General features: G+C 42.6%; 1 protein-coding gene across 2 annotated transcripts in view; it reads right to left on the bottom strand.

Moving 5' to 3' along the window:
• SACM1L (SAC1 like phosphatidylinositide phosphatase) overlaps window positions 1–22,509 on the bottom strand; it is a 50,529-nt gene that overhangs the window by 4,064 nt on the left and 23,956 nt on the right. For both annotated transcript variants that reach the window (XM_069088348.1, XM_069088347.1), the window contains 15 exons: window positions 21,906–22,055; window positions 21,045–21,104; window positions 17,862–17,895; window positions 15,839–15,940; window positions 13,074–13,159; window positions 11,986–12,072; window positions 11,122–11,190; window positions 10,951–11,030; window positions 6,542–6,640; window positions 5,022–5,160; window positions 4,545–4,614; window positions 4,353–4,425; window positions 3,573–3,666; window positions 3,389–3,481; window positions 1,890–1,947 (listed from right to left, as the gene is read on the bottom strand). In XM_069088348.1, coding sequence (XP_068944449.1) covers window positions 1,890–1,947; window positions 3,389–3,481; window positions 3,573–3,666; window positions 4,353–4,425; window positions 4,545–4,614; window positions 5,022–5,160; window positions 6,542–6,640; window positions 10,951–11,030; window positions 11,122–11,190; window positions 11,986–12,072; window positions 13,074–13,159; window positions 15,839–15,940; window positions 17,862–17,895; window positions 21,045–21,104; window positions 21,906–22,055 — 1,294 coding nt within the window. The remainder of the gene's footprint in view (window positions 1–1,889; window positions 1,948–3,388; window positions 3,482–3,572; window positions 3,667–4,352; window positions 4,426–4,544; window positions 4,615–5,021; window positions 5,161–6,541; window positions 6,641–10,950; window positions 11,031–11,121; window positions 11,191–11,985; window positions 12,073–13,073; window positions 13,160–15,838; window positions 15,941–17,861; window positions 17,896–21,044; window positions 21,105–21,905; window positions 22,056–22,509) is intronic.

Below are 22,509 nucleotides of genomic sequence, written 5' to 3'. Positions count from 1 at the left end.
CACACACACACACACACACACACACACACACACACACACACACACACCCTCTCCCACCAAACAAGACCTACCTCTCTAAATGTACTTAAGTGTGGGCCTGAACACACTCATGTAAAATATTCAAACATTCTTCAGCCACAAAGATTCCGTCATGTGCCTAGATATCTCTCCATCCATGCTAACGATCATCCCCTCTCTCTCTTGTCTTCTGTGGCTAAACTCCTAGAAAGGCCACCTACAGCCAGTGCCTCCACTTCCTCTCCTGACACTCTCCTTTTAATGCGCTACAATCCGGCTTCCAACCTCATCATTCAAACAAAACTGCTCTTTCCAAAGTTACCAACCATCCCTTAATCGCCAAATCCAATGGCCCTTTCTCGATGCTCCTTGTCCTTCCTTGACTTCTGTGCAGTCTTCGACACTGTCAATCATCTTCCTCGATACTCTCTTCTCCTGAGGTTTTTGGGTCTACTCCTACCTCCAGGCTGCTCCCTCCCATCTCCTCTGCTGGATCTTGCTCTAGGTCATGGCTGCTAACCATGGGTATCCTCCATGGTCCTGTCCTGGGCCCTCTTCTCTTCTTCCTTCATACCATTTCACTTGGTAACATCAGCTCCCACACATTCAATTATCAGCTGATGATTCTCAAATCTATTTATGCAGTCCTAAGGTCTCAGTAGACCTCCAGTCTCTCACCACCAACTGACTATTAAACATTTCAAAATAGATATCCTGTGTACATGCTAAACTCAACATGTCCAAAGCTGAACTCATTATCTTCCCCCCACAAACCTGTCCCCATTGCAACCTTTCCTATTGCTGCTGAGGGCACCTCCATCCTCTGTGTCCCTTGGTCTCACAACCTAGGAGGCGTCCTGGACTCCTCCCTGCCCCCTCCACCCTCATATCCAGGCTGTTGTCAAGGCCCGTCCATGTCACGATTTCAGCCTCTCTCAAATGCACACCCTTCTCTCCTCAGACAGTGCCTCTACTCTGGTGCAGGTCTGCGTCCCCTCATGCCTGGACCACTGCAGGAGCCACTGGGGGAGGGGGGGGTCCTGCCTGCCTCCAGGCTCTCCCCACTCCATTCAGCCACCAGTGTTTTCCTAAAGCACAGGTCAGATGACGCCACTACTGCTCCCCCTCCCACCTTTCCTGCCTTCTTACCCTTATTCCCCACCACACCGACTCTTAGATCTAGGGACAAGGCCCTCCCATCTCCTGGCTCCAGGCATTCTCTCTGGCTCTCCTTCCTTATCTTCCCTCTTGGATTCCTTCAAGTCCCAGCTACAAGCCCACCTTTTACAAGAAGCCTTCTCTGCTTCCTTCTGCTGATTATTGCCTACTTATCCTGTATACAGCTTGTCTGTGCAGGGCTGTCTGCAGTTGTTCTTATGTTTTTGTTTTTCATCAGACTGTGAGCTCCAGGACAGGGATTGTCTTTTGCCTTTCTTTGTACCCCCAGCGCTTAGCATCGTGACTGGCCTGTAGATGCGCTTAGTAAATGTTTAATGAATATGACACAGAATGTATGTCACACACTTTAATCATAAATATAAAAACATATCCCCCATTCTTCTCTGCTATGCTTGTTTAGCTAAAAGGGCAGTTTTTCCAATTAACTACAAATCAGATGATGAACTGCTGGCAATATAGTAGCCATAATAAAAAAAATGGGTCTCAACATAGCTTCTTTGGGTAGCTGAACTTTTTTTCTATGACTACAGCTAAAAAGCAAACTAATTAGGCCTTATTAAACTTAGTCGAAGTTAGTATAGACTTAACTTGTTAAGATGCAGCAAACTACATATATATGTATGTTTGTGTATATGCATACATGTTAATGTAATGACTTAAAGGATTTAAGGATGGAATAAGAATGGACTTACCAGCCATAAGCAAACAGATAATGCACATTGAAAAGGCAACGACCATGATAATAGGCAACTGGGGGAGAAAAAACAATGGTTTAAGAATTCTCCTCATCCCACGGGAGGTCAACTATACACATTTTATCTGTGCCCCACATTTCCTCCCCTCCTCCCACAAGAGAACTCAGCCTTGTTAAGTCTGAAACCAGTAAATTAATGACTCATTTTTCAAAAAGCCTTCTATCGATGGGACGTGTAATCCTGGATCCCAACGTTTTTTTGGTTTTGTTAAGAATGGAATTTGAGGAAGTTTGTCCTGGTCTCCTATGTCACAGCCACACCTAAGTCAAAGAATCATAGGATTTTAATGCTGGAAAAGACAAGTCTTCTCATCTATTCCTCTCATGTTACAGGTAAAGTAACAAAAGACCCAGAGAGGTTAAATGACTGAAAGGAAAAATTGGAACTAAAACCCAAGTCTCCTGGCTCCTAACCTAGTGTCCTCTCCACCACATCATTCCAAGTAATAAAATTTTTTAAAAATGGTTTCAATACAGTTCTCTGTCCAAAGAACAATGGAAAAGGCCACATTTACCATAAAATGATTTGTCTGCCTCAGCCTCCAGGATTGGAAGCTCCCTTCCTACTGGGTATACTCTGTCTGAATCGGCTGACTGCAAATCTAGAGGGATTCACACTGCTGCACACATAGAGACATAGAGACCTGGCTGTGTGAAGAGATGACTGAATGGAGAATAACACGAGGGACAACAAGAAAGGCCTGCCACTCAAAAATATCTGTCTTGCTGCTCGAAATTCAGAGACTGAAATTCTACTCTGAGAGTCTCATTCTTTCCTTTGGATTTGGTTTTTGAGTCTTATGAGTTCTCTATTAGAATGAAAATACTCATGGCAATGGTGACTACTCCAGAGGTGGGAACCTGTGGCCCTGAGGTCACATGTGGCCTTCTAGATCCTTAAGCGTGGCCTTTTGACTGAATAAAAAGCTGCACTTAAGGATCTGGAAGGCCACACATGACCTCAAGGCCACAGGTTCCCCACTTAGGCCTTTGCTGAATGAGAGCATTCTGAAAGGGAAGCACCCAGGAGAGGAGGACACAGACTAGATGCTGACAAGGTGGAGCAGGAGGGGAGAGGAAGAGGTGGAGGTGTCCATTACAAGCTAACTTCCTTAACCTCAGCAATAACCAAACTGTGGTAAATGTGAGTGACTGCTGCTGGCTGCCACCAGAAGTAAGACGCCAACACAAAATTCCTTGAAGCACGCACATCTCTACACCACAACAAAGTGTATAAGAAGGCAAGAAAAAAAAGAATGAAGCTCTAACAAAGGGTTTGTATAATCCCAGAAAGGGAATTTGTACATATACAAATTCATTTTAGTGCAGAGGATGTTATGAAATCGAGAGAATCTGGCAGGACCGTAGCGGAGGAGGGGTTACATAAGAAACTGAAAAAGAAAGACAATTTCCAAAAGAAAATGTCAGTTTCCTCACAGCCAAGAATTTCCAGTCCTTCTGTATGTGTAGTGGATTGTTATGTTCGACTTCATCCACCGCATAGTTTCCAAGAAATAAGTCTATGGAGTCCTAGAAGAGAGAGGTGGATTAGCGATCTCACAAACACCAAAAACAAGCCCGTCAAGGTATGGCCCTGCTCACACCTCAGGGCGCTCCTCACCTGTCGAAAGCCATCCGAAAAGTTGTTTTTGTAGTAGCGCACAAGCGAGTTCCAGCCATCTAGGACCAGCCCCCACTGAGTTCTCTTCCCAGTTCTATGCAAGAAAAGTGATTTGAGGATGATGATTTTAACATGTAACATTATGTAGTGAGCTATCATTCCATAAAAGTAGGAAGGAGAAAGATATGAGCAGTAAGCCAAGTGACCCTTATTGACACAATTTAATTTTATAAAGAATTTACATGTGTGCACACACCCCCCACACACGCACACACACATGCACATACACACACTCACGCACATGCACACACACCCAAACTCCCCAACGCACGCACATGTACACACCCACATGCATGCATACTCACACAAAAGCGCACACACTCATGCACATGCACACACACATGCACGCACACGCACGCGCGCGCACACACACACACACACACACACACACACACACACACACTACTACTACTACTGGCAGACTAGGATCCAGTCACGAGTAAGGTTTGGATGCTCTGAGCTGCCATAAATAGCACACAAAATTGAAAATCAAAATAATACCAGTTCAAAATCAAATCAACAATTTCCTAGCTCAGCCTCTGAAGACAAAAAGAGACAGCCTAAGTCTCCGTGTGAAGTTGTTTTTTGACAAGGTTCTGGTGTGGAAAGTTACAAGTAATCCACCTCTTTCCTCACAGGAGGTCCTAAGATGCAGCCCGTACATGACCTCACAGGCCCAAACAGAGCCGTCCTTAGTGTGAAGTCGAGATCCTGACTTGCCTGGTAAAATCAGTCTTCAAGGCACCAGTTCCTGCGTATTGTTTGGCACAAGCATTTGCATTATCAGCCCACGCTGTGAACAAAAAGAGAAAAGAAAAAGACAAATTCAAATGACAAGTGAAATTCCTCCTTATCAAAGGAGACTATACTTCAAAGCAAACAATTTTCACTTCTGTTAAAGAGGTTACCTACCATTTTTGTAAATTTTTTCAAATTCGGCTTGTTCTTCAATCCTCTGTCCTACATGCAGAACACCAATTCTCTGGATTCCATACGAGCAAAACAGGGTAGATGGAATTTCAAGGAGCAAAAGTGCAGATATTTATTGTCTAAACAAAATACCTCACACACAACACACACACACTCTAGGTAAGAGGAAAAACAAACACAAGTGTGACCCAGCTGTAATGCACCACTCCCTCCCCCAAACACCTTCCTTTACTGCTCACAAGATGGTCAGACCAGGAGAACTAAAGTTACTACTTGTGACTTACTTGGTCATGAGATCAATTTGGAATATATTTAATGTGCATTCATGATACATGCTAATGCAACTTGGACAGTCAGGCTCTACTGGATTACTTCTCCAAGGTTCAACAGAAGATAGAGGTTTACTTTCTTCAAAAACAGGACTTTTGTGGTCAGGTATCGCCGCTTGGAGGAGCCTACCTGGAGCTGGGCTTGAAGAGAGCGACGGGCTAACAGGCTCTGAATCACATTGGTCCTGTCCAGACAGTCCATGCAGTTGCTACGGAATATTCCTTCCTGATTTGTCACCACTTTGCCATTAGCGTCCACTAGAAAATAACTAAAACATTTGTGTATAAACATCTCTATAGCTGGACAATTATCTTATATAAATATGGTTTGCCTTCTGACATTCCCTAACATTTCAAAAAGGTTCAGTTGTCCAACTAGGCTAGGATAAAATGGATCTTGTAGTAGAGAAAGGGGGACAGCCATGGAAAAAAGGAAGCAGTGAGAAGGGGCATGGTCTCTGATGGAGAAGTCTTCACCGCTTTGTGGCAGCAGTGAGCTAGGAACCCACACTTACAGAGGCGCAGCAATCCATTTCATGACAGATGTCACAATTATTTGAGATTTTAAAGTCGTGATTTTTTGTAGTCCCTCCCACATTGATCTAACTATGTGGTCACCTGCACTACCTACTTCACTGTGAAGAAAGTAATGCCATATAAGCACCAGAAAACAAATATGCCAGGTAGGTACCAGTTTTTAAAAGTTAAATTGTTAGGGCGGCTAGGTGGTGAAGTGAATAGAGCACCAGCCCAGGAGTTGGAAGGACCTGAGTTCAAATCCAGCCTCAGACACTTAACACAAAAACTAGCCATGTGACCTTGTGCAAGTCACTTAATCCCAATTGCCCTGCAAAAAAAAAATTAAATTGTCCAAAAGGGAATTAGATTTAAGTAATTTTAAATGGTAGCTTCACATGTAAAAATCATCTCAAGTGCCCACATTTTTCTTGCAACTATACAACTAAACACACTATGCAAATAAAACAAAAGGGTATATTGTAGTTACATATCTTCTAATTATATAATAAAGTTATGGAAAGACAAATAGATGGTTTCTTCTCAACAGCTTAAAGATATAACATGTGTTTTTATCGTTGAGCCATTTTCAGTCATTTCTGACTCTTCGTGACCCCATTTGGGATTTTTTGGCACAGATACTGAAGTGGTTTTCCATTTCCTTCTTCAGCTCATTTGACAGATGAGGAAACTGAGGAAAACGGGGTTAAGTGACTTGTCCAGGGTCACACAGCTAGTAAGTGTCCGAGGCCTTGAAATGTCCTTGAAATCAGGAAAAAGAATCTTCCTGACATCAGGCCTAGTGCTGTATGCACTATGGCGCCACCTAGCTGCACATATGCATAGGAAATAAAACCCAACATTTATACAGTTTGCAAATGTTCTACTTAACATTCTTAACATGAACTGCAACAACCCTGGAAGGCAGGTATTGCATATGTTAGCTCCATTTTACAGATGAGAAAACTAAAGGTCAGACAGATGTGTCGGTGGAATAAGAGCCCCGTGTGGCACCTCCCTCATACATACTCTGCCATTACAGCTGGGTGACTGACCGGGAAGTCGGCCAGCCAAGCGCTAAGGACTTATGACCCTGGCTATGTCACGACATGCAAGGCAAGGATACCAGCTTACCCAAATTCATCTTGGAGATCAGCTACTTTGTCCAGCAAAATCTGCAAACGATCCCATCTCATTTTGCTACATTCCTTGTGGAAGTCAAATGCAATGTATCTAGGCAAAAGAGGAAGACATTCAGCAGAGAAACAGAACAGCTCTTACTGTCCCCTCTATTTCAGAATACACATTTCCTGGGGAAAAGAGGATAAAAGGACCTCTCCTTCTAGCCTTACATTCACTCCTGGGGAAAAAGAGCCTCATGTCCACAACTGGGATGTATGTTCCCCCTTTCCTTGTGCATACATACAGCATGTACAGGCAGAAGGCCCAGGTGAGGTGACCTCCTGGAGAGCCTACATCAGAAGGCTCAAGTGCAGCCCTCTGGGCCCGAGGCCTTCAGCTGCACAGGGCTAAGCAGAGTGGGGAGGCCCAGGCCTATGGGAAAGTCTCTCAACTATGCCACACGTATTTATAGCAGCTGGTTCTCTTCCCCACCAGGATATTTGAGAAAAGAGATGGATTATAATATTCCCAACAAATCAGATTCAATTTGATCCAACAAGTACCATGCCAGGAGCTGTGGGGAGTGCAGAAAGATGGCTCCTATGCTCAGGAGTTTAAAATCAGATCAAACAGACCAACCAAAGGTTGAAATGTTTGTTAAAAAGAAATTAAGTTTCAGAAATGTATGTTGTAAGAGAAAATGGTATTATTTGTTATCGAATTTTTAATATGTAGAATTATATTCACAAAAATAAAATCTGGTAACAATGTTGGCCAGTTTTAATTGGTGAAAAGGAGCTAGAAGTGTTGGTAAACAGCTTCCTATCTGTGCCCCAAAGGCTCTTTAAGGACCTGAGGGTGCCAGAAGGGAAGGGCAGGGGCTCAGTCTCGGGGCAGCCAATTTGTGTCCAGTTCTCTCTGACAGGAGGCAGGCCAGTGGGAGGAAGGACCTGGTTTTTCCTTCCTAGGGTCTACTCTAGAAGACCTTACACTGGAGAGAGATAAAGAGATGGTCTTTGTTTCCAGAATGAGGCAGTGAGAGTCCTGCCACCTTCAAAAATGTCCACAGAATGAATGGCTTTTTTAGAAATTAATTTATAATTGATTTAACGGAGATGTTGATATGTGGAGGGGCTGATGAGAGCTTCAAAGACAATCCTAATGATCCTGAGGATCCTAATTTCCATCAGCAAAATGAAGGGATGGCTTTGATCATCTCTCAGGTTGCTTTTAGCTCTAAAAGTCTGAGTCTATGGGAAATGAAGTTGGAAGCACAAGAAAATAAGAAGGCTTCTATACAGAAAAGGCTTTATCCAGGTGAGTATTCAGATCATTAACCAGTTCCTAACTGAGACTAGATATTTGTTTAATTCCTACTCAAAATTATTTTTTTCTTCTAATAACTAATTCTATAACTTAGAAATGTCTATTTTGAAATAAAGACCGTCCCTTCTTGAAGTAAAAGTCTCTGTCTCTAATTTATCTCATTTACTGCAGAAGGAGATCTGTTTCGAACGTGCTACTGACTGAGCGAGATCCCTTTTAGCAGCGACTATTCCCAGCCACAGGCATGATTTAGGAAACCCTGGCTCCGAAAGGCAGATTCAACTCATTCCCTATATACACACATGCTGCCTCTGGAAATATATTGTAGCTATGATGCAAGTAAATAAGCGTTTATTAAATGCTCACCAAATATGCCAGGCGCTAGGGAGATGAGGGCCAAGCTGAAACTGTCCCTGCCCACCTCGGGGATACAAGAGCTGTGACCCAAGTAGAACAACTATCACACAAAGTCATCTGAAGGGAGAGCCCCCTAACAACCAGAGGGGACGGTTTGAGGAAGGCTGGAGATGGAAGGCAGCAGCTTGTGCTTCAACAACAACAATCACCTTGACTTGGCCCTCAAACTATCGTCTTACACAGCTTTCACAGTCCAAGGGAAACCATACATGGTTCAGTCGTGACTACCTATGCATGTTTTCAAATGGTCCAGAAGGTACTGGTTGACCTTTCTATTCCTTCACTAGCAAAGTATAAGGTGTGGAGCTAAAATGAATCTGAATTCCTTGTCTTCATGTTCTTACTTCTCACTCACTTCTGATGCTTGGGCATTCATGCTCCCAATCCCATCACTCAAGCAAGATGACTCTCCCCAAGGTCAAGGTAAATCGAATGACCTGTTCTCAGCCTTCTTGATTTGTGGGTGGTGCTGGACACTGCCCGCCAGCCTCTTTTTCTGCATGCCCTCTCCTCCCTGAGTTTTGCTGCCATTTCTCACAATTGTCCCCAACCATCCACAATGACCCTAGCTCAGGGTCTATATCACTCAGACCCTCACCATCACAATAGTCCTCATTTTATCCCTTGGCCTCCAGTCTTCACCCACCCTCTCCAGGAGGTGCCCTTCCCCTACTCTAGAAGGTTCAGATTCTCCATTTGCTTCCCTGATAAAGCACAGAGTCCTATGTGGCATTAGAAGCCCCTCGGCCCATCTCCAGCCTAGCTTCCCAGGCAGTGACCCACTGTTCTAGACAAGCTGGACTGCTTAGTGCTCTCAGTACCCAATTCCTCCAGTCTGTGCCTGTGCACAGGCTGCCCCACCCCATGCCTGGAGGATTTCCCTTCTCCCCCACGGCCCCTGGGAACCCAAGTTCAAGGGCTCCCTCCTCCAAGAGGTCTTTCCTGACTGCCCCAGTCCTCCATCTTCTATTTTTCTCATATAGATTCTGAAAGGGAACACGTGGTCTCTTCCCACCACAAACTCCTTGAGAAACTCTCATTTCTGAACTGACATCCTCAGTCCCTGGCTCAGCGATTCCTTACTGACAAGCACAAGCCTCCTGTGTGTGAATAATTCAAGATGCCGGCCTATACTTACAAAGCCCCTCAAGAAGAAGGCAATGGCCTGCTGTGCAAACATGGAGGCCCTGAAGAGGAGCTGCCATGGCCCCCAAAGGAAGGGCTGCAGTCCTCATGTGCCCCAAGCTGCTCTCGAGTCTGGGCTGACCTCGCCAACCCACTGCTCTCTCTACACATGCCCGACTCCCTCCACTGTTTCCCGCCCCTGTGAGCAGCCCAGTTCTGGCCGTGGGCGGCCAGCGCAGCACTTGGCCCCTTCCCACCATCCTGAGCCCCACAGAGACTGCTCTGTCTGCTTGGGAAAGAAAGGGAGTGGTGTGGCCCAGAGAGAAGTCAGAGGCACCCAATCAGCATGCTCGCAGGGCCCCAGGTAATCCCTCCAGCACCCACACTGTGCTGGTGAGGTGCTGATGTGCAGACCAATCCCAAAGAATCCCAAATCAAGGGCAATTATGATTCTGTGGCCCTCTAAAAACGCCTTTAGTTAAGGAAGGCTTCTGCTGATCTATCAAAGTTCAGTCATCCTTCTCTAACCAGGAGCTAAATTTTGATTAAAATGAGAGACAAACTAAGGTGCACCATTATGTCCTCCATGAGATCTTGGATGAAGGTAGAAAGATAACAAATCAACACGAATAAGGAGAAAGAAGCTTTTCTACGTGTCTAAACCTGTCTTTACTGAGTGGTTTCAGGATGTTAAGAAGGCCTGAATGAAACACCAAAAAGAGAGACATCAGCTGAATCCTCATATCTAAAGCCTTGTGGGGGAAAGGGCATACTGACAAACGGCATATAACACCCTTTCCACTTGCTGAACTGAAAAGGAAAGACTAATCACCTGAAAAACAGGGAATAGTCCTTTTTTTGGTACTTTTGCTCAAAACAGACTTCATTTGCTTCCATGTCTATTTGGAAATTATTTGGAACAGCATTATACTATGAAGCTCATTCCTTTCCTAAGACCTTCCCAAGTCAAACACATACCTCAAGCAAGTATGTGACTGTGCCTCACACCTCAATTCAAGCAAGAGGGGGTGCGTGCGTGTGTGTATGTGTGTGTGTGTGTGTGTGTGCGTGCCCAAGCCGCCTCTTAGGTGCTGACTGTGTGAACTGGATGGGCTCTCTGGCCTTCTCCCACCTGCCATACTGCCATACTGCCTATTAACACCCTCAGCAAAAAGCAGTGATCAGGGAAAATGAGAGAAGCCCCCTGGCCACCAGATATTAACAGTCATCACAAGAGCCCGATCGTCAAGGATGGGAGCTGGGATTTCTGTATCCGTCATGACGATGATGTACTTCTTCACTCTGCCTTTTCTAACTCAGTAAGCAGCACCTAATCTAACTGACAGAACCCAAGGGATCAGGCAGTCAATGAAAATGTCTGAAACCTTCTAACAACAGATAAGCTTAGCTTCCCTCTTCCATTCAAAAGACAGTGATAAAATGAGAAACAAAGAATAACATCAGCAATAGTAATATATGTTATGACTAAAAATATTTGTTTAGGTACAACCATTGAATGTACAAAACAAAATCAAGTTTCAATTTACATGTACCTGATATTTCCATTTCCCAAGGAGGTTACCATTTTTGCAAATGTCTGCTCAAGTGGCTTCTCTGAGCCCTTCTGGTTAACCTGTGAAAGATTTAAACACCAATAGCTTTCTTTCAAGTTTGCTTAAAAGCAGATGCATTTTTTTTTCTTTGAAGATTGTCTAGATGCATACCAGATTAATAATGACTTGTTTTCCATAAGTAATTATTTGTGAGTCAAAATGCCTTTGAAAACCATCCATCTGAAGGAGAAAAGCAAAAGAATGACAAATTTACTATTTGCTGGTGAGATTCCTTACAGAAATGATTTCAACAAGTTTTTAAAAGTTATCTCTGAATTTTCTGCTTACATTACATCTGCTAAATTAAAAACCTGTCTTCTAATTCTAAATTAAGCCTATCTTCTAAAAACTCAGAGAATCATCTCATTAAGAATTAATAATTGCTAATAAGAAAATTAATACTGGTCAGCAAGATGCATGATGCATTATTCCTGTCTTCCATCCAATCTTGAATGGCAAACACTAAGTGAACTAAACAGTGGTGGGCGCTAAGCTTCCATACAATCTCTGGGATCTAGTCTAGAAGCCTTCAGGGATAACTCTGTCAGCACAGTGTCTTGAAATGTCATGCTGTTGTTGCATAGCTTATTCACTGGATCCTTTCAACAACCATGGGGTGGTAGGGTAGATCCTATTCCCAATTAACAGATGAGAAAACTGAGGTCCAAACAAGATGAGTCACTTGTTTACTGTAATACTTCTCATCCCCAAGCAAGGACGAGAACCTGGGTCTCCAGGGCTATTTTCTATGATACTATGCTAGCTGCAAAAGCTCGCTGCCTTAAGGTCTGTGTGGTCATTACAGGGAAAGGGGATTTAGGGACCAATCACACATTCTATATTTCTTTCTACTGCATATAGGTGTGAAGGGGATACAGAGACCCTCCCCTCTAGGGCAAAGGGAAACAGCACTGCCCATTACCCCCAACAAGGCTCCCCATTTTCTGGCAGCGAGTGGAGTAGGCAGGCACCTACCTGGTTGGCCACTTGGTTGATCTGTGGCTTTGGTTTATACTTGAGGTTTGGTCTTTGGGACCAGAAAAAGGGCATGGATCCTCTAGTCTGAAAAGATAAAAACAGAAACAGAAATGGGGAGGGGGGGATGGTAATGGGTATCTGCTTCTCCTTTTTTTCTCTCCACTTAATTCACCATTTTCCTCCTCTTCCCTCCCATGAGATGATGCTGGTAGGGTCAGAGAGGCCGAGTCAGCAAGTCCTCCCTGACCATAGAGAGCTTGAGGGATGGCCTTGAGACAGACTCTATGCCTATGGTCTAAGGACCAGTCTGTCTAAGGCAAAGAGGCTGGTCACAGGCCTGGCCATGGGGGACACTCTGCTGAACTGTGGAGGAGTTTGGACTGGCATCCCTGACATCCTACAGTGATTTTCTCATTTAGTATTGATGCCAGAGTTACCTCAACATAGCCCTGGCCAAATAAACCACCTGAGAAACAGGACAGGGATTCCAGCGAAGCCGCTCTTAAATGGAACGTATTGTGTTCTTGGGTGTCAGGTGTATCTTTTTTAATAATACTTTTACCTGTTTCCTATGTAATCTAAAATAAACCACTTTCTTTGAAAGGAGGGAAGGATAGGCTATGCCTGGTACCTATACAAGATGCTTCCGTGGCAGCCCATGAAAAGCATGCTTCAGGCAACCTCACATGAACGCCCAGTCTTATTTGGCACAGCTCTAAAGCAACAAGGCACTTAGGGTTCTTGGGAAGGTGATCTGTCACAAATGAAACCCCAGGGCTCACTGCACATGTGCGGACTGAACCCCTGGTCACCTAGGGTAAACAGAGTCCAAGTGAAGTGAGTTTACTCTTCAGCCACTTCTTCCCTCAGCTATCTGCTCACTGGCACTTCAGTTTTAAAAGGTTCAAGTTGAAGTAACAAAAATGTTTGCTGTCTCCAAAGATGCTGCCGCCCCCCTCGGCTCTGAGGGCTCCAAGTGCAGTGATGGGGAAGTAAAAGGTAGGTGGCTTTGTTTAGCAAACAGGGATAAAACAACAAAGCACCATGCGTGACACAAGGACAAAGCAAAGCAGGCTTGTCCCCACCTGGACAAATGAGGCTTTGCTCCCATTGTAGTGCACAATTTGCTCTGTTTCGACAAAGTTGGCAGCATGGCCTTCGGAATCTATTCCTGCATTAGGAAAAAACAAAGTTAATTAGAAAAGAGCCACAGAACTCTAACTGAAGTAACTGGGGAGAGGACCAGTCTGAATTAGTGAAAAGCATTCATTCTAAAACTGATTTTGAGAAATATAGTGTTATAGGTAGTTCCAGTACCTCAAGCAGGAAATCAAGCTAAAAACATTTCATCAAAGTCTTAAAGAGGTACATACATATTGGCCACATTTTCTGAACCAAGAACAAAGAGCCTGGCAAAGAATCTTTGGTCTTTTGGTTTGCAGGGACACTGAAGCATGGCATTTGGAATATGGCTGTCTTAACAGATCTGCCAAGCCTGGTTACTTATAAGTGGCTAGTTTAAAAAAAAATTACAATAGGAAAGTCAAGATGGTCATTAATGCATCAACACTCTCCCAACTCAATCTCAGGCCTCTAACCTCATCCCGTACGGTCCCATGACCAACACCTGAGCACAATCACAGCTGCCAGACTGGTCTTGGCCTTCCGTTCTCTACCCCCTCCACTCCATCATCTTCCTCACTCACACTTCCTCCTCTGAGACCTGGTCATGGCCCTTGTCTGCTCAGACCCCTTCAGGTCTCCCAAGTCTATCAGTTCAGGTCCTCCACACCTGGGTACCACCTTCCTTTCCAATTTTAACCCAAATTACTTCCCTTCATGTACTCTACACTTTTGACAAAAGGGACTTCTCACCGTCTCTACTACATGGCCCTATTTTTCCACTTTCATCTTTGTTTACATTGTCTCCTATGTTTGAAATGTTCTCCCCATCCCATATTACTTAGTAGCTACAGCAAAAATGATATATACTTAAAATATTCCTAGATTTAACCTTGGACTGGGTAAGACATTGCCATACTCATGGAATCTATTAGATTACAAAAACGTAGGATGGGAAAACACACATTTGAAACAACTGAAAAACCATTAGGTGCTAAACTATGCTGAATTAAACATAATGAAAAGGGAGTCCAAGAAATTACTGACATAAGTCAGAAGTTAGAACAATTTTTAGTTAATTTTTTGATATTACTGCCAAGAATGTATAATTTATTTTTTTCCCTCAAGAATTTCTATTTAAGACAGAATATTTTGGTGAAGGAAACCTATTAACAATGCCAGTTTCTAAGTATGGTCCCAGGCCTGCCACTCACTAATTATGGAACCTTTGGGGGCAAGTCCCTTTTCCTTCCTAGATAACCATGACCTCATCTTTCTTTTCTTTTCTTTTCTTTTCTGTTTGCTTTTTGGAGGGCAATTGAGGTTAAGTGACTTGCCCAAGGTCACAAGGCTATTTTTTGTATTAGGTGTCTGAGGCCGGATCCGAACCCAGGTCCTCCTGGCTCCAGGGCCAGTGCTCTATTCACTGCACCACCTAGCTGCCCTTACCTCACCTTTCAAATAAGAGGGTAGGATAGGTAATCTAAGGCCCCTTCGAGCTCTTAATGTTCTATAGATTTTTTTAATGACATACAATGGAAATTTTGCTGGAATTTTAAATACTGTCATACATGTAATGTCCTAATAAGAATGAAAAATCATGGCTGGTCTGCGATTGGCACTCCTGGAGGGAACACCCAGCTAGGTGAGCTCCCGGGACACCGAAGCATAGAAGAAGAGATTTAGATACAGCTGAGCTTTCAAACGGAACAACAGGAAAGTGAAACAGCTAACAAAAACCCAGACATTCCCACAGGGTGAGGGCCACAGCAACTAATATTTGAAGGCTAAGTCGTGATGCAAGGCTAACACAACTCCTTTCTGGTATATGGCTGTATCCACGGAAGATAAGTCTAGCTCCGATTCTGCTTACGTGCTCAAAGTAATACCCAAGAATGTGAAGGGGAGCCTACAGCTGAATATTAAAACCAGCAGTATAATCAAACAAACACGTGAGCTACAAGCTCAAGATACAAAGACAAAATAAAACTTCTGCCACAGGGGCTGCTAGGTGGCACAGTGAGTGGAGCACCAGCCCTGGAGTCAGGAGGACCCGAGTTCAAATTCGACCTCAGACACTTAACACAAAAACTAGCCGTGTGACCTTGGGCAAGTCACTTAACCCCAATTGCCCTGCCCTCCCCCCTCCAAAAAGCAAAAAAACAAAACACAAAACTTCTGCCACAAAACTGCCTTACAGAAGCACAGACAAGGTAGGTGTGGGGCTAACCTTAACCCTTATCCCCCCCCTGCATCTGCTGCCCTGCTTGGTGTCAGCTCCCGCCCCTCAGGATAAACTTGCCACCCCTAATCTCCTCACCTAGCTGCCAACTCCAGCCTGGACTGCCACCACATCCTTTGGCCTCCTCTCCCCTCCACGCTCCATCTGCTGCTCTGGCTGGGTTCTTTCTCCCCTCCCCTCCCCGCCAGCTTTCCCACCTTCTTTTGTGGGTTGTTTTCCCCTTTAGATGATAGACAGAGCAGGGCCTGCCTCTCTTTTTATTAATCTGTGTCTGTAAGTACTGTATCCACAGCACTCAACACATAGTTGGCACTTAATGTTTATGGGGTTAAAGAATCTACCTAATTATGATACTGAAGAAAGGATAAATAACTAAAGAAGTCACCAGATAACAATGCAAACTAGCTGAACGTGCAAAGCAGAAGGGGTCAGCTCTGAACGACCCAAGAGCCTCCTTGTGGCTTCCTCCCGTAGAGACTATCTCACCTCTCACATAATAGCGCACGCCGGCTCGGAAGCAGCTCCTCCGTGAGACGAGAATCCAATCAAAATACTTCCCATTAATGGAACAAGAGTGCATAGTGATGACTTTAAAGGCATTAAGAAAAACACAAAACAGAAACGATACATGAACATGCTCAGGCTTCATTCAGATTCTGATGGTGGCACAGGACCTAACGTTCAAAACTGAGGACAGAAAAAACTGCAGGTCTTTACGACAGCTTACAGACAGCCCCAACTCTTCTGGGCCTGCCCTTCACCTCAGGTCCAGGGTGGAGGGTGAGCCCAGGTTCAAGGCCATGAGAGCAACATGCAAGTTCTTCCAGGCAGGATAACGGGCTGGAATAACATTCGACGGCCAGCTCCATGGAGCTGGAAGAGCTTTATCAGCTGATGGCCGGCCATCACAGGGTGAATTACTCTGGCCAATGCAACTCCAGAAACTGGAAGTGGAGAGGGGGAGGGGCTTTGATCCGTGCCACTCACCAGATGGAGCCACCCCACCAATCAAATCACAGGGTTTGGGTTGGTTGTTTTTAAGAATGAAAGTAAATTAAACAACCCAGCTTAGGCATTTATGGCTAAGCAAGGAAATGTCAAAGAATCTGACTCAAGTAGTAATTATTTCAAAATATTATTTAGAAGAGGTGGAGTTTTGATGTCTGTTTTTTTTTAACTGTTTATTGATTTACAAATAAGAGAATATCACATTTTCCCAACTGTGCCTCCTTGTCTACATCTGAGTTTATCTTTGTGAAACAGCTACTATATATATGGTCTGCTTTGAGGGATAAGGTTTGAGGAGGGGAAGAGTTCACAGCTGTAAGATGCAACACTCCCCGGGGTATCAGCTGGCCTAAAATCCTCTCTAGTTCCTGAGAAGAGACTAAAATATTAAATTCATTAAGGAAATGAGCCCTACATTGAAAATCCAGCTGCCAGCTCATTAGCTCCAGTAAATCCATTCAGGAAAATGTGAAAGCAATTTTGAAAAGAAAAAAAAAGGATTATCCAATATGAAACTAAAATAGTAAACGACATACCTAGCTACTGAATGTGAAAATACCAACTAGGTCACTACTCACACACTCCATGACAAAATTAAATCAGCTACAACAGCTGGTGTGCACATAAGAAAAAGAGCAAAGCAAATGAAAATTTATGGAGCAAGCTCTAAGCTGGGCAAGGCTATGTGGAAACAGGAATTTAATCTAGGTTGGCTCTATTAAACATCAAGTTTAATCCCCATGTATATAAATACATGTATATGTAAATAAATTTATATGTATATACATGTGGGGAGGACAGGGGGAGAGGGAGAGAGAGAGAATACAAACCCAAATTCAAATCTGGCCTCAGACACCTACTAGCTCTGTGTGACTCTGGGCAAGTCACTTAACCCTGTGTGCCTCAGTTTCCTCATCTGTACAATGAGCTGGGGGAGGAAATGGCAAACCATCTAGTGTCTCTGCCAAGAAAACCCCAAACGGGATCACAAAGAGTTGGATAAAGCTAAAACAACTGAACACTAACAACAATTCAAGTCATTTAGTAACCGTGTGTTCTTGTCAGGTCACACTCTCTGGGCCTCAATGTCCTCGTTCAGAAAATGAATATAATAATGCTCTGCCAGGCTGAAAAGAAGATCTAAGGGGGAAAAGGTAGCTATTTTTTTTTTGACAACTCTGGATGTTTCTTTCTAAGGAAATTGGGGGAACTATCTTTGACTAAAATTTTTTTCACTTTCTCCAGGTCCTTCTCTATAAATACCCACAACAATTTTGGTGAGCCATCAAAGTAAGACCCCGTCCATCTATATCTATATTTATTTAAGTGCCCTATTCTTCAGCTTTGCATATTGATGTTCCCCCATCAGCAACACTTTTTGATGTCAATTTCTACATAATTATACTGAAAAATTGAGATATTTTATAATATTTTCTTTAAATGGATGATGTGGATAAAAAATCTCTAGACTGCTAAAAATCTCACAATCATGTAAGGATACATCCAAATAAGACAGGGAGAGCAAATCGATGGACCTGAAAGTTTAAAAATGGATGTTTTAGTCATATTTTTAAAATATCATACAGTAGTTCAATTTTCAACATAGAGATTAACACACAAATGAGACAGAAAAGCTATATAATATTTATACCTATCTTCTCTTTCCCTCTGCCTTCCCTGTGCATTATAAGAAAACACCCATGGGGCGGCTAGGTGGCGCCGTGAATAGAGCACCGGCACTGGAGTCAGGAGGAGCTGAGTTCAAATACGACCTCAGACACTTTTAACACAAAAACTAGCCATGTGACCTTGGGCGAGTCACTCAACCCCAATTGCCCTCCAAAAAAAGAAAAAAAAAGAAAACACCCAACATGTTATTTGCTGGTCAACTCACTTTTATCAATAAAAGAAAAATAAATTAAGCCATTAGGCGTATCTTTTTGGCGTGACAGTATCGCCTGCCCCCAATTGTGCCTCTATGTCTACATTGGAGTTTAATCAGAGTGAGGACAATGGATGAGACACCATTCACTGTCTCCTTGGAGGGAAAGATTTTGGAGCCAATATGAGAAAGGTGAGGTAGGGTTCTTTTTAAAGATGCTACTGTTACTCTCTTCTATTTTTAACCTATAACCACAATCTAATAAAAGAAAGGTTCCTCTCCTGAAACTTGGTCTCCCTGTACCCTAAGTCTGTCAGTATCCTTCCCTGTAGGATCTACGTCCTACAGCTGCCTGCCTGCAGCCCCCAAGACGAAAGGGATTATGGCAGCTGTGGCCGGAATGCTCTAGCTGTTACCGACAGGCACGTTCTGCCTTTTCAGGCATTAGGAATTAGACAATTCCAGAACTAAGTCAGAGCTGTCACAAAAGAAGGCTAGATGCGTTTGTTTTTCCTCACTAATATACTATAACATCTAAATAAGTATATTACTATAGTGATTGATTACACCTAAAAAATATAAAAAAAATACACACATACACCTCCTCAAGGCCTTCCCCTCATTACTATACAGACTTATGTCCTTCTGCTACTCATTTGGTCTTGGAACCTTTTAAGTATCAGTTACCATGAGTGTTTCTCAAGATGACCTTGAGTTTACAAATGCTGAGCTAATATAACAGTAAAGAAAGTAGGAAGGATTGCAAAACTAGGTAGAAGAAACTCTAGGAATACCAGTGAAGCCTCTAATCCAAGGAATGATTTTTTAATTTCCCAGGTCGCAGCGCTCAATGGAATCCCTGGTCCTAATTAACTGGGCTAACAATGTTAAAAACAGATTTAGAATAAATTGTTTTTCAACTACTTCAAATTTTTCACAGTAATAAATATTACCTTAAAATAATAGGCTTGAGGCAGCTAGGAAGCACAGTGGACAGAGTACTGGCCTTGGAGTCAGGAGGACCTGAGTTCCACTGTGGCCTCAGACACTTACCAGCTGTGTGATCCTGGGCAAGTCACCTAACCCTGTTTGCCTCCTCCCTCCCCCCCAATAAAATAATATAAAAATGGTAGGCTTTGAAAGAGTCTAGAAGGAATCAAAGTTGGTCACCATGAAAAGAAAATCCCCTTTATGGTCACTGAGTGCCAATGACATTAGAGGTCTGTGCCCTAAGTCCAACTCTGATGACTCATTATGGAACAGAGTGTAACCCTGAGTTTTGGCAAGCAAGGCAGCACCATCTACAGTGCCAGCCAGGAACATGCCCACCTAACAAGAAGAACAGGCATTTTACAGCAGATGCAGTACTCTACAATATCCAAAGCCTGTGATCTCATCTGAGAATGCCCTTTGCCCTTTGAGGCAGGTGTGACTGGTATTATCATTAAGAAGGCTGACCAGCAGCAATATTCTTAGTCATGGCAAAATCCATCTGTGCCACTGAGGCGCTGGAATCAGCGCAGACAGACCAACAAAATCAATGGTCTTCTGAAGAACCATTAAAGTTGAGGTCCTACGCTCACCATTGGCATTTGTTACTAATGGAATGAATCATTTTTTTTTAATTAGAAAAATAAAAAAATCAGACAAATGCCTCTGGATATACTAAATCAATCCAGAAACATGTTTCATAACTTCTACAAAGAAGGATACGGCTGTTCGGGATGGGGGAGAACATGGACAATTGACAGTGCTTCCATTTGGCCAAGTCTCTTTCCTGAAGAGCTCAATATTTGCAAGTGAGTTTTCCTTAGAAAACATCAGTGCCTGGGAAGCTGTGCACGTGGCAGCAAAGCTGTTATAAAACCCTTCTGACCATAACTTTCCATTTAACTGGTCAGTTATCCTCTGTACATTCCACCACACAATTATAGAAGGATCAGTTGTGCTGACATGTCCACAGAGACAAATCATAACTAGTGGATCTGATCAAGCTCTGGGTGGCACAGTCTTGCTACGTTTCCACTGCCAAGTGGATAAATGCAGGTTGTGTTCTGAAAAATGCAAATAAAGCTCAATTGTTACCAAAGGATTTTATTCCAAAATTTGTGTCAAAAGGTATTTAAAAATTTATTCTGCCATCTACTGACACCCACCAATTAGAGAGAAATATAACCTCACGTACATAGAAAGCTTTGCATTTATAATTAAAGTTTCTGAATGAATAGAGTTTGTTAAAACCATTAAATCTTCAGCTTAGAAAGATTAAGGCTGAGCAGGGATATGCTAATTTTATAAGATTATATAAAGAATGTAAAAGGGTGGCTGTCTCTGGAAGAATGAAGTATTTTTAAGATAAGTCAAAAACAAACTGATTTCTCCCTTTTCAAAGGGGAAAATGAATTTAAAGAATTTAGAGAAATTCATGGAATACTGATCATTAAAGGAAATTGCGGATATTTGGGGTCAATAGCATGAAGAACAAGCATGCCTCAGGTCACTGTCAAAGCAAAGAATACTCAGCTGAATGGGTCACTGGCCAGACTCAGTTTCCCTTTTCTTCTGCTTTTGCATCTGGACTCTACCAAGTTCACTAATACTGGAAAAAGTACAGTTATCTACTTCTTCTGCTTCTTCCAGTGGTTACATGGCATATGCTTTTCATTACTTTTGAAGTCCAGGACTGCCAAGTTTCTAAGGTAGACCACATTCTATACATTAGACAGGAGGGTGACAGCCTTTATCTACTGACCATCTTAGAAATGTGTTAGATTATTAACAAATACCTCTAGCATGCATTACCTCTGGCTGGGCCGACAATTCTCTAAGAAGATGACCATTCCATACAAATCGCTGATCTGCCTATAAGAAGATAAAAGTCATAAAATGAAAACTTAATAATAATTTACTAAAGAGAATGCCAAACTTCTACAATAATCTTATGGCACAATGGAAATTTGGTTTTTTTTTTAAGTTACAGTGTTTAAAACTCCTCCAAATTTAAAACTCTAAACTGCTTGGTTCCTCAAAGAAATCCTAAAATTTTATCAGATAAAGAATAGTCTTTTTACAAAATGAAAGCACATTCTGTTGCTGTTTTAGCGAAATATAATATAGACAGTAAGTTTGACATGTAATTTAAAATTCCTATCAGTAGTACCGTTTCTCATTGGTAACAAGTGTAATGTAATTACCACATATTCTGACAATCAGAATTCCAGCCAGCAGTCATAAGCCCTAAAGAGACTAAAATAGTTAAAGAGTTCTAAATTACATTGCAAGTTTAACAAATTGCACTGTGAAATGATAGGCTTAAACTACTTCAAAAGTAAAGGCAGGAGGCAGGAGGCAAGAGCCATATTATATAAGGTCATTATGTAAATATAATTATGTAGGCATTACAAATGAAAAACTGGAAGTGGCATTTTTAGATTTAACTTCCAGGAGGTTAAAGGATACCTTATTGGTAAGCTTCTTTCAATTCTGCGAGAATAAAAATACTGAGAAGGATTCTCTTCTAACTGGCTACCCCACATATACATTTTAGACTTGGATTTCCAATCATCCTCACTTTAATTATAAACTAATGATAATAATAATAATAATAATAATAAAAATAAACTGATTATGACAGAGAAAACTGCTATTCAACAAGAAACTTACTCTTTCCAACAGACTCATTTCTTGAAATTCTGGACTGGTGTTGGATAACCGTTGTAAAGTATGTGTCAGATCATATGTTGTTGAAAAGTAAAACCCATCCATGCTCAAGACGTGGTTTATCATTGAAAGGAAGGTCTTGTTGTCTTGTAACTGGAGACAGGGGTAAATAAAATGAGATGGTAAAGGGCTCTCATTATGTCCAAAGAAGAATGTTTCAGGAGGAGGGAGCAATCTTTAAACAAATTTTTATTTTAAGACACTCGACCTACATGTGAATTGATATTTTTGTGGGATTCAATTACAGAATGGGAGCATGCCAAAAAAAAGGGGAGAAGAAGAAGACAGAGAAGGAAATAGGTGATGTACAGTAATCAAATCAAAGGTTAACAATGAAGGAACAATAACTTCTATAACCTCTCAGGAAGAAGACAGTCTACAAGAGAACAGGAGAGGAGGAAAAAGGAGGGACTGAAATGGGGGAAAGAAGAGGAAAATCTTGGTTCAGTAGTGAGAAAGGGTTCCCCTGATGAAGGCTTTCACGGGGCAAGAGGGAGAGAGGGAGACAGATCCTATAAAGGAAGATGGCGACCTTACAAGGGGTATA

This window comes from Petaurus breviceps, unplaced genomic scaffold (genome assembly GCF_028583685.1).
Source record: "Petaurus breviceps papuanus isolate PSGF00001 unplaced genomic scaffold, PetGlider_PUasm1.0 185, whole genome shotgun sequence".
Classification (NCBI taxonomy): domain Eukaryota; kingdom Metazoa; phylum Chordata; class Mammalia; order Diprotodontia; family Petauridae; genus Petaurus; species Petaurus breviceps.
The sequence above is the reverse complement of the archived record's forward strand: the minus strand, read 5'-3'. Positions and strand labels throughout refer to the sequence as shown.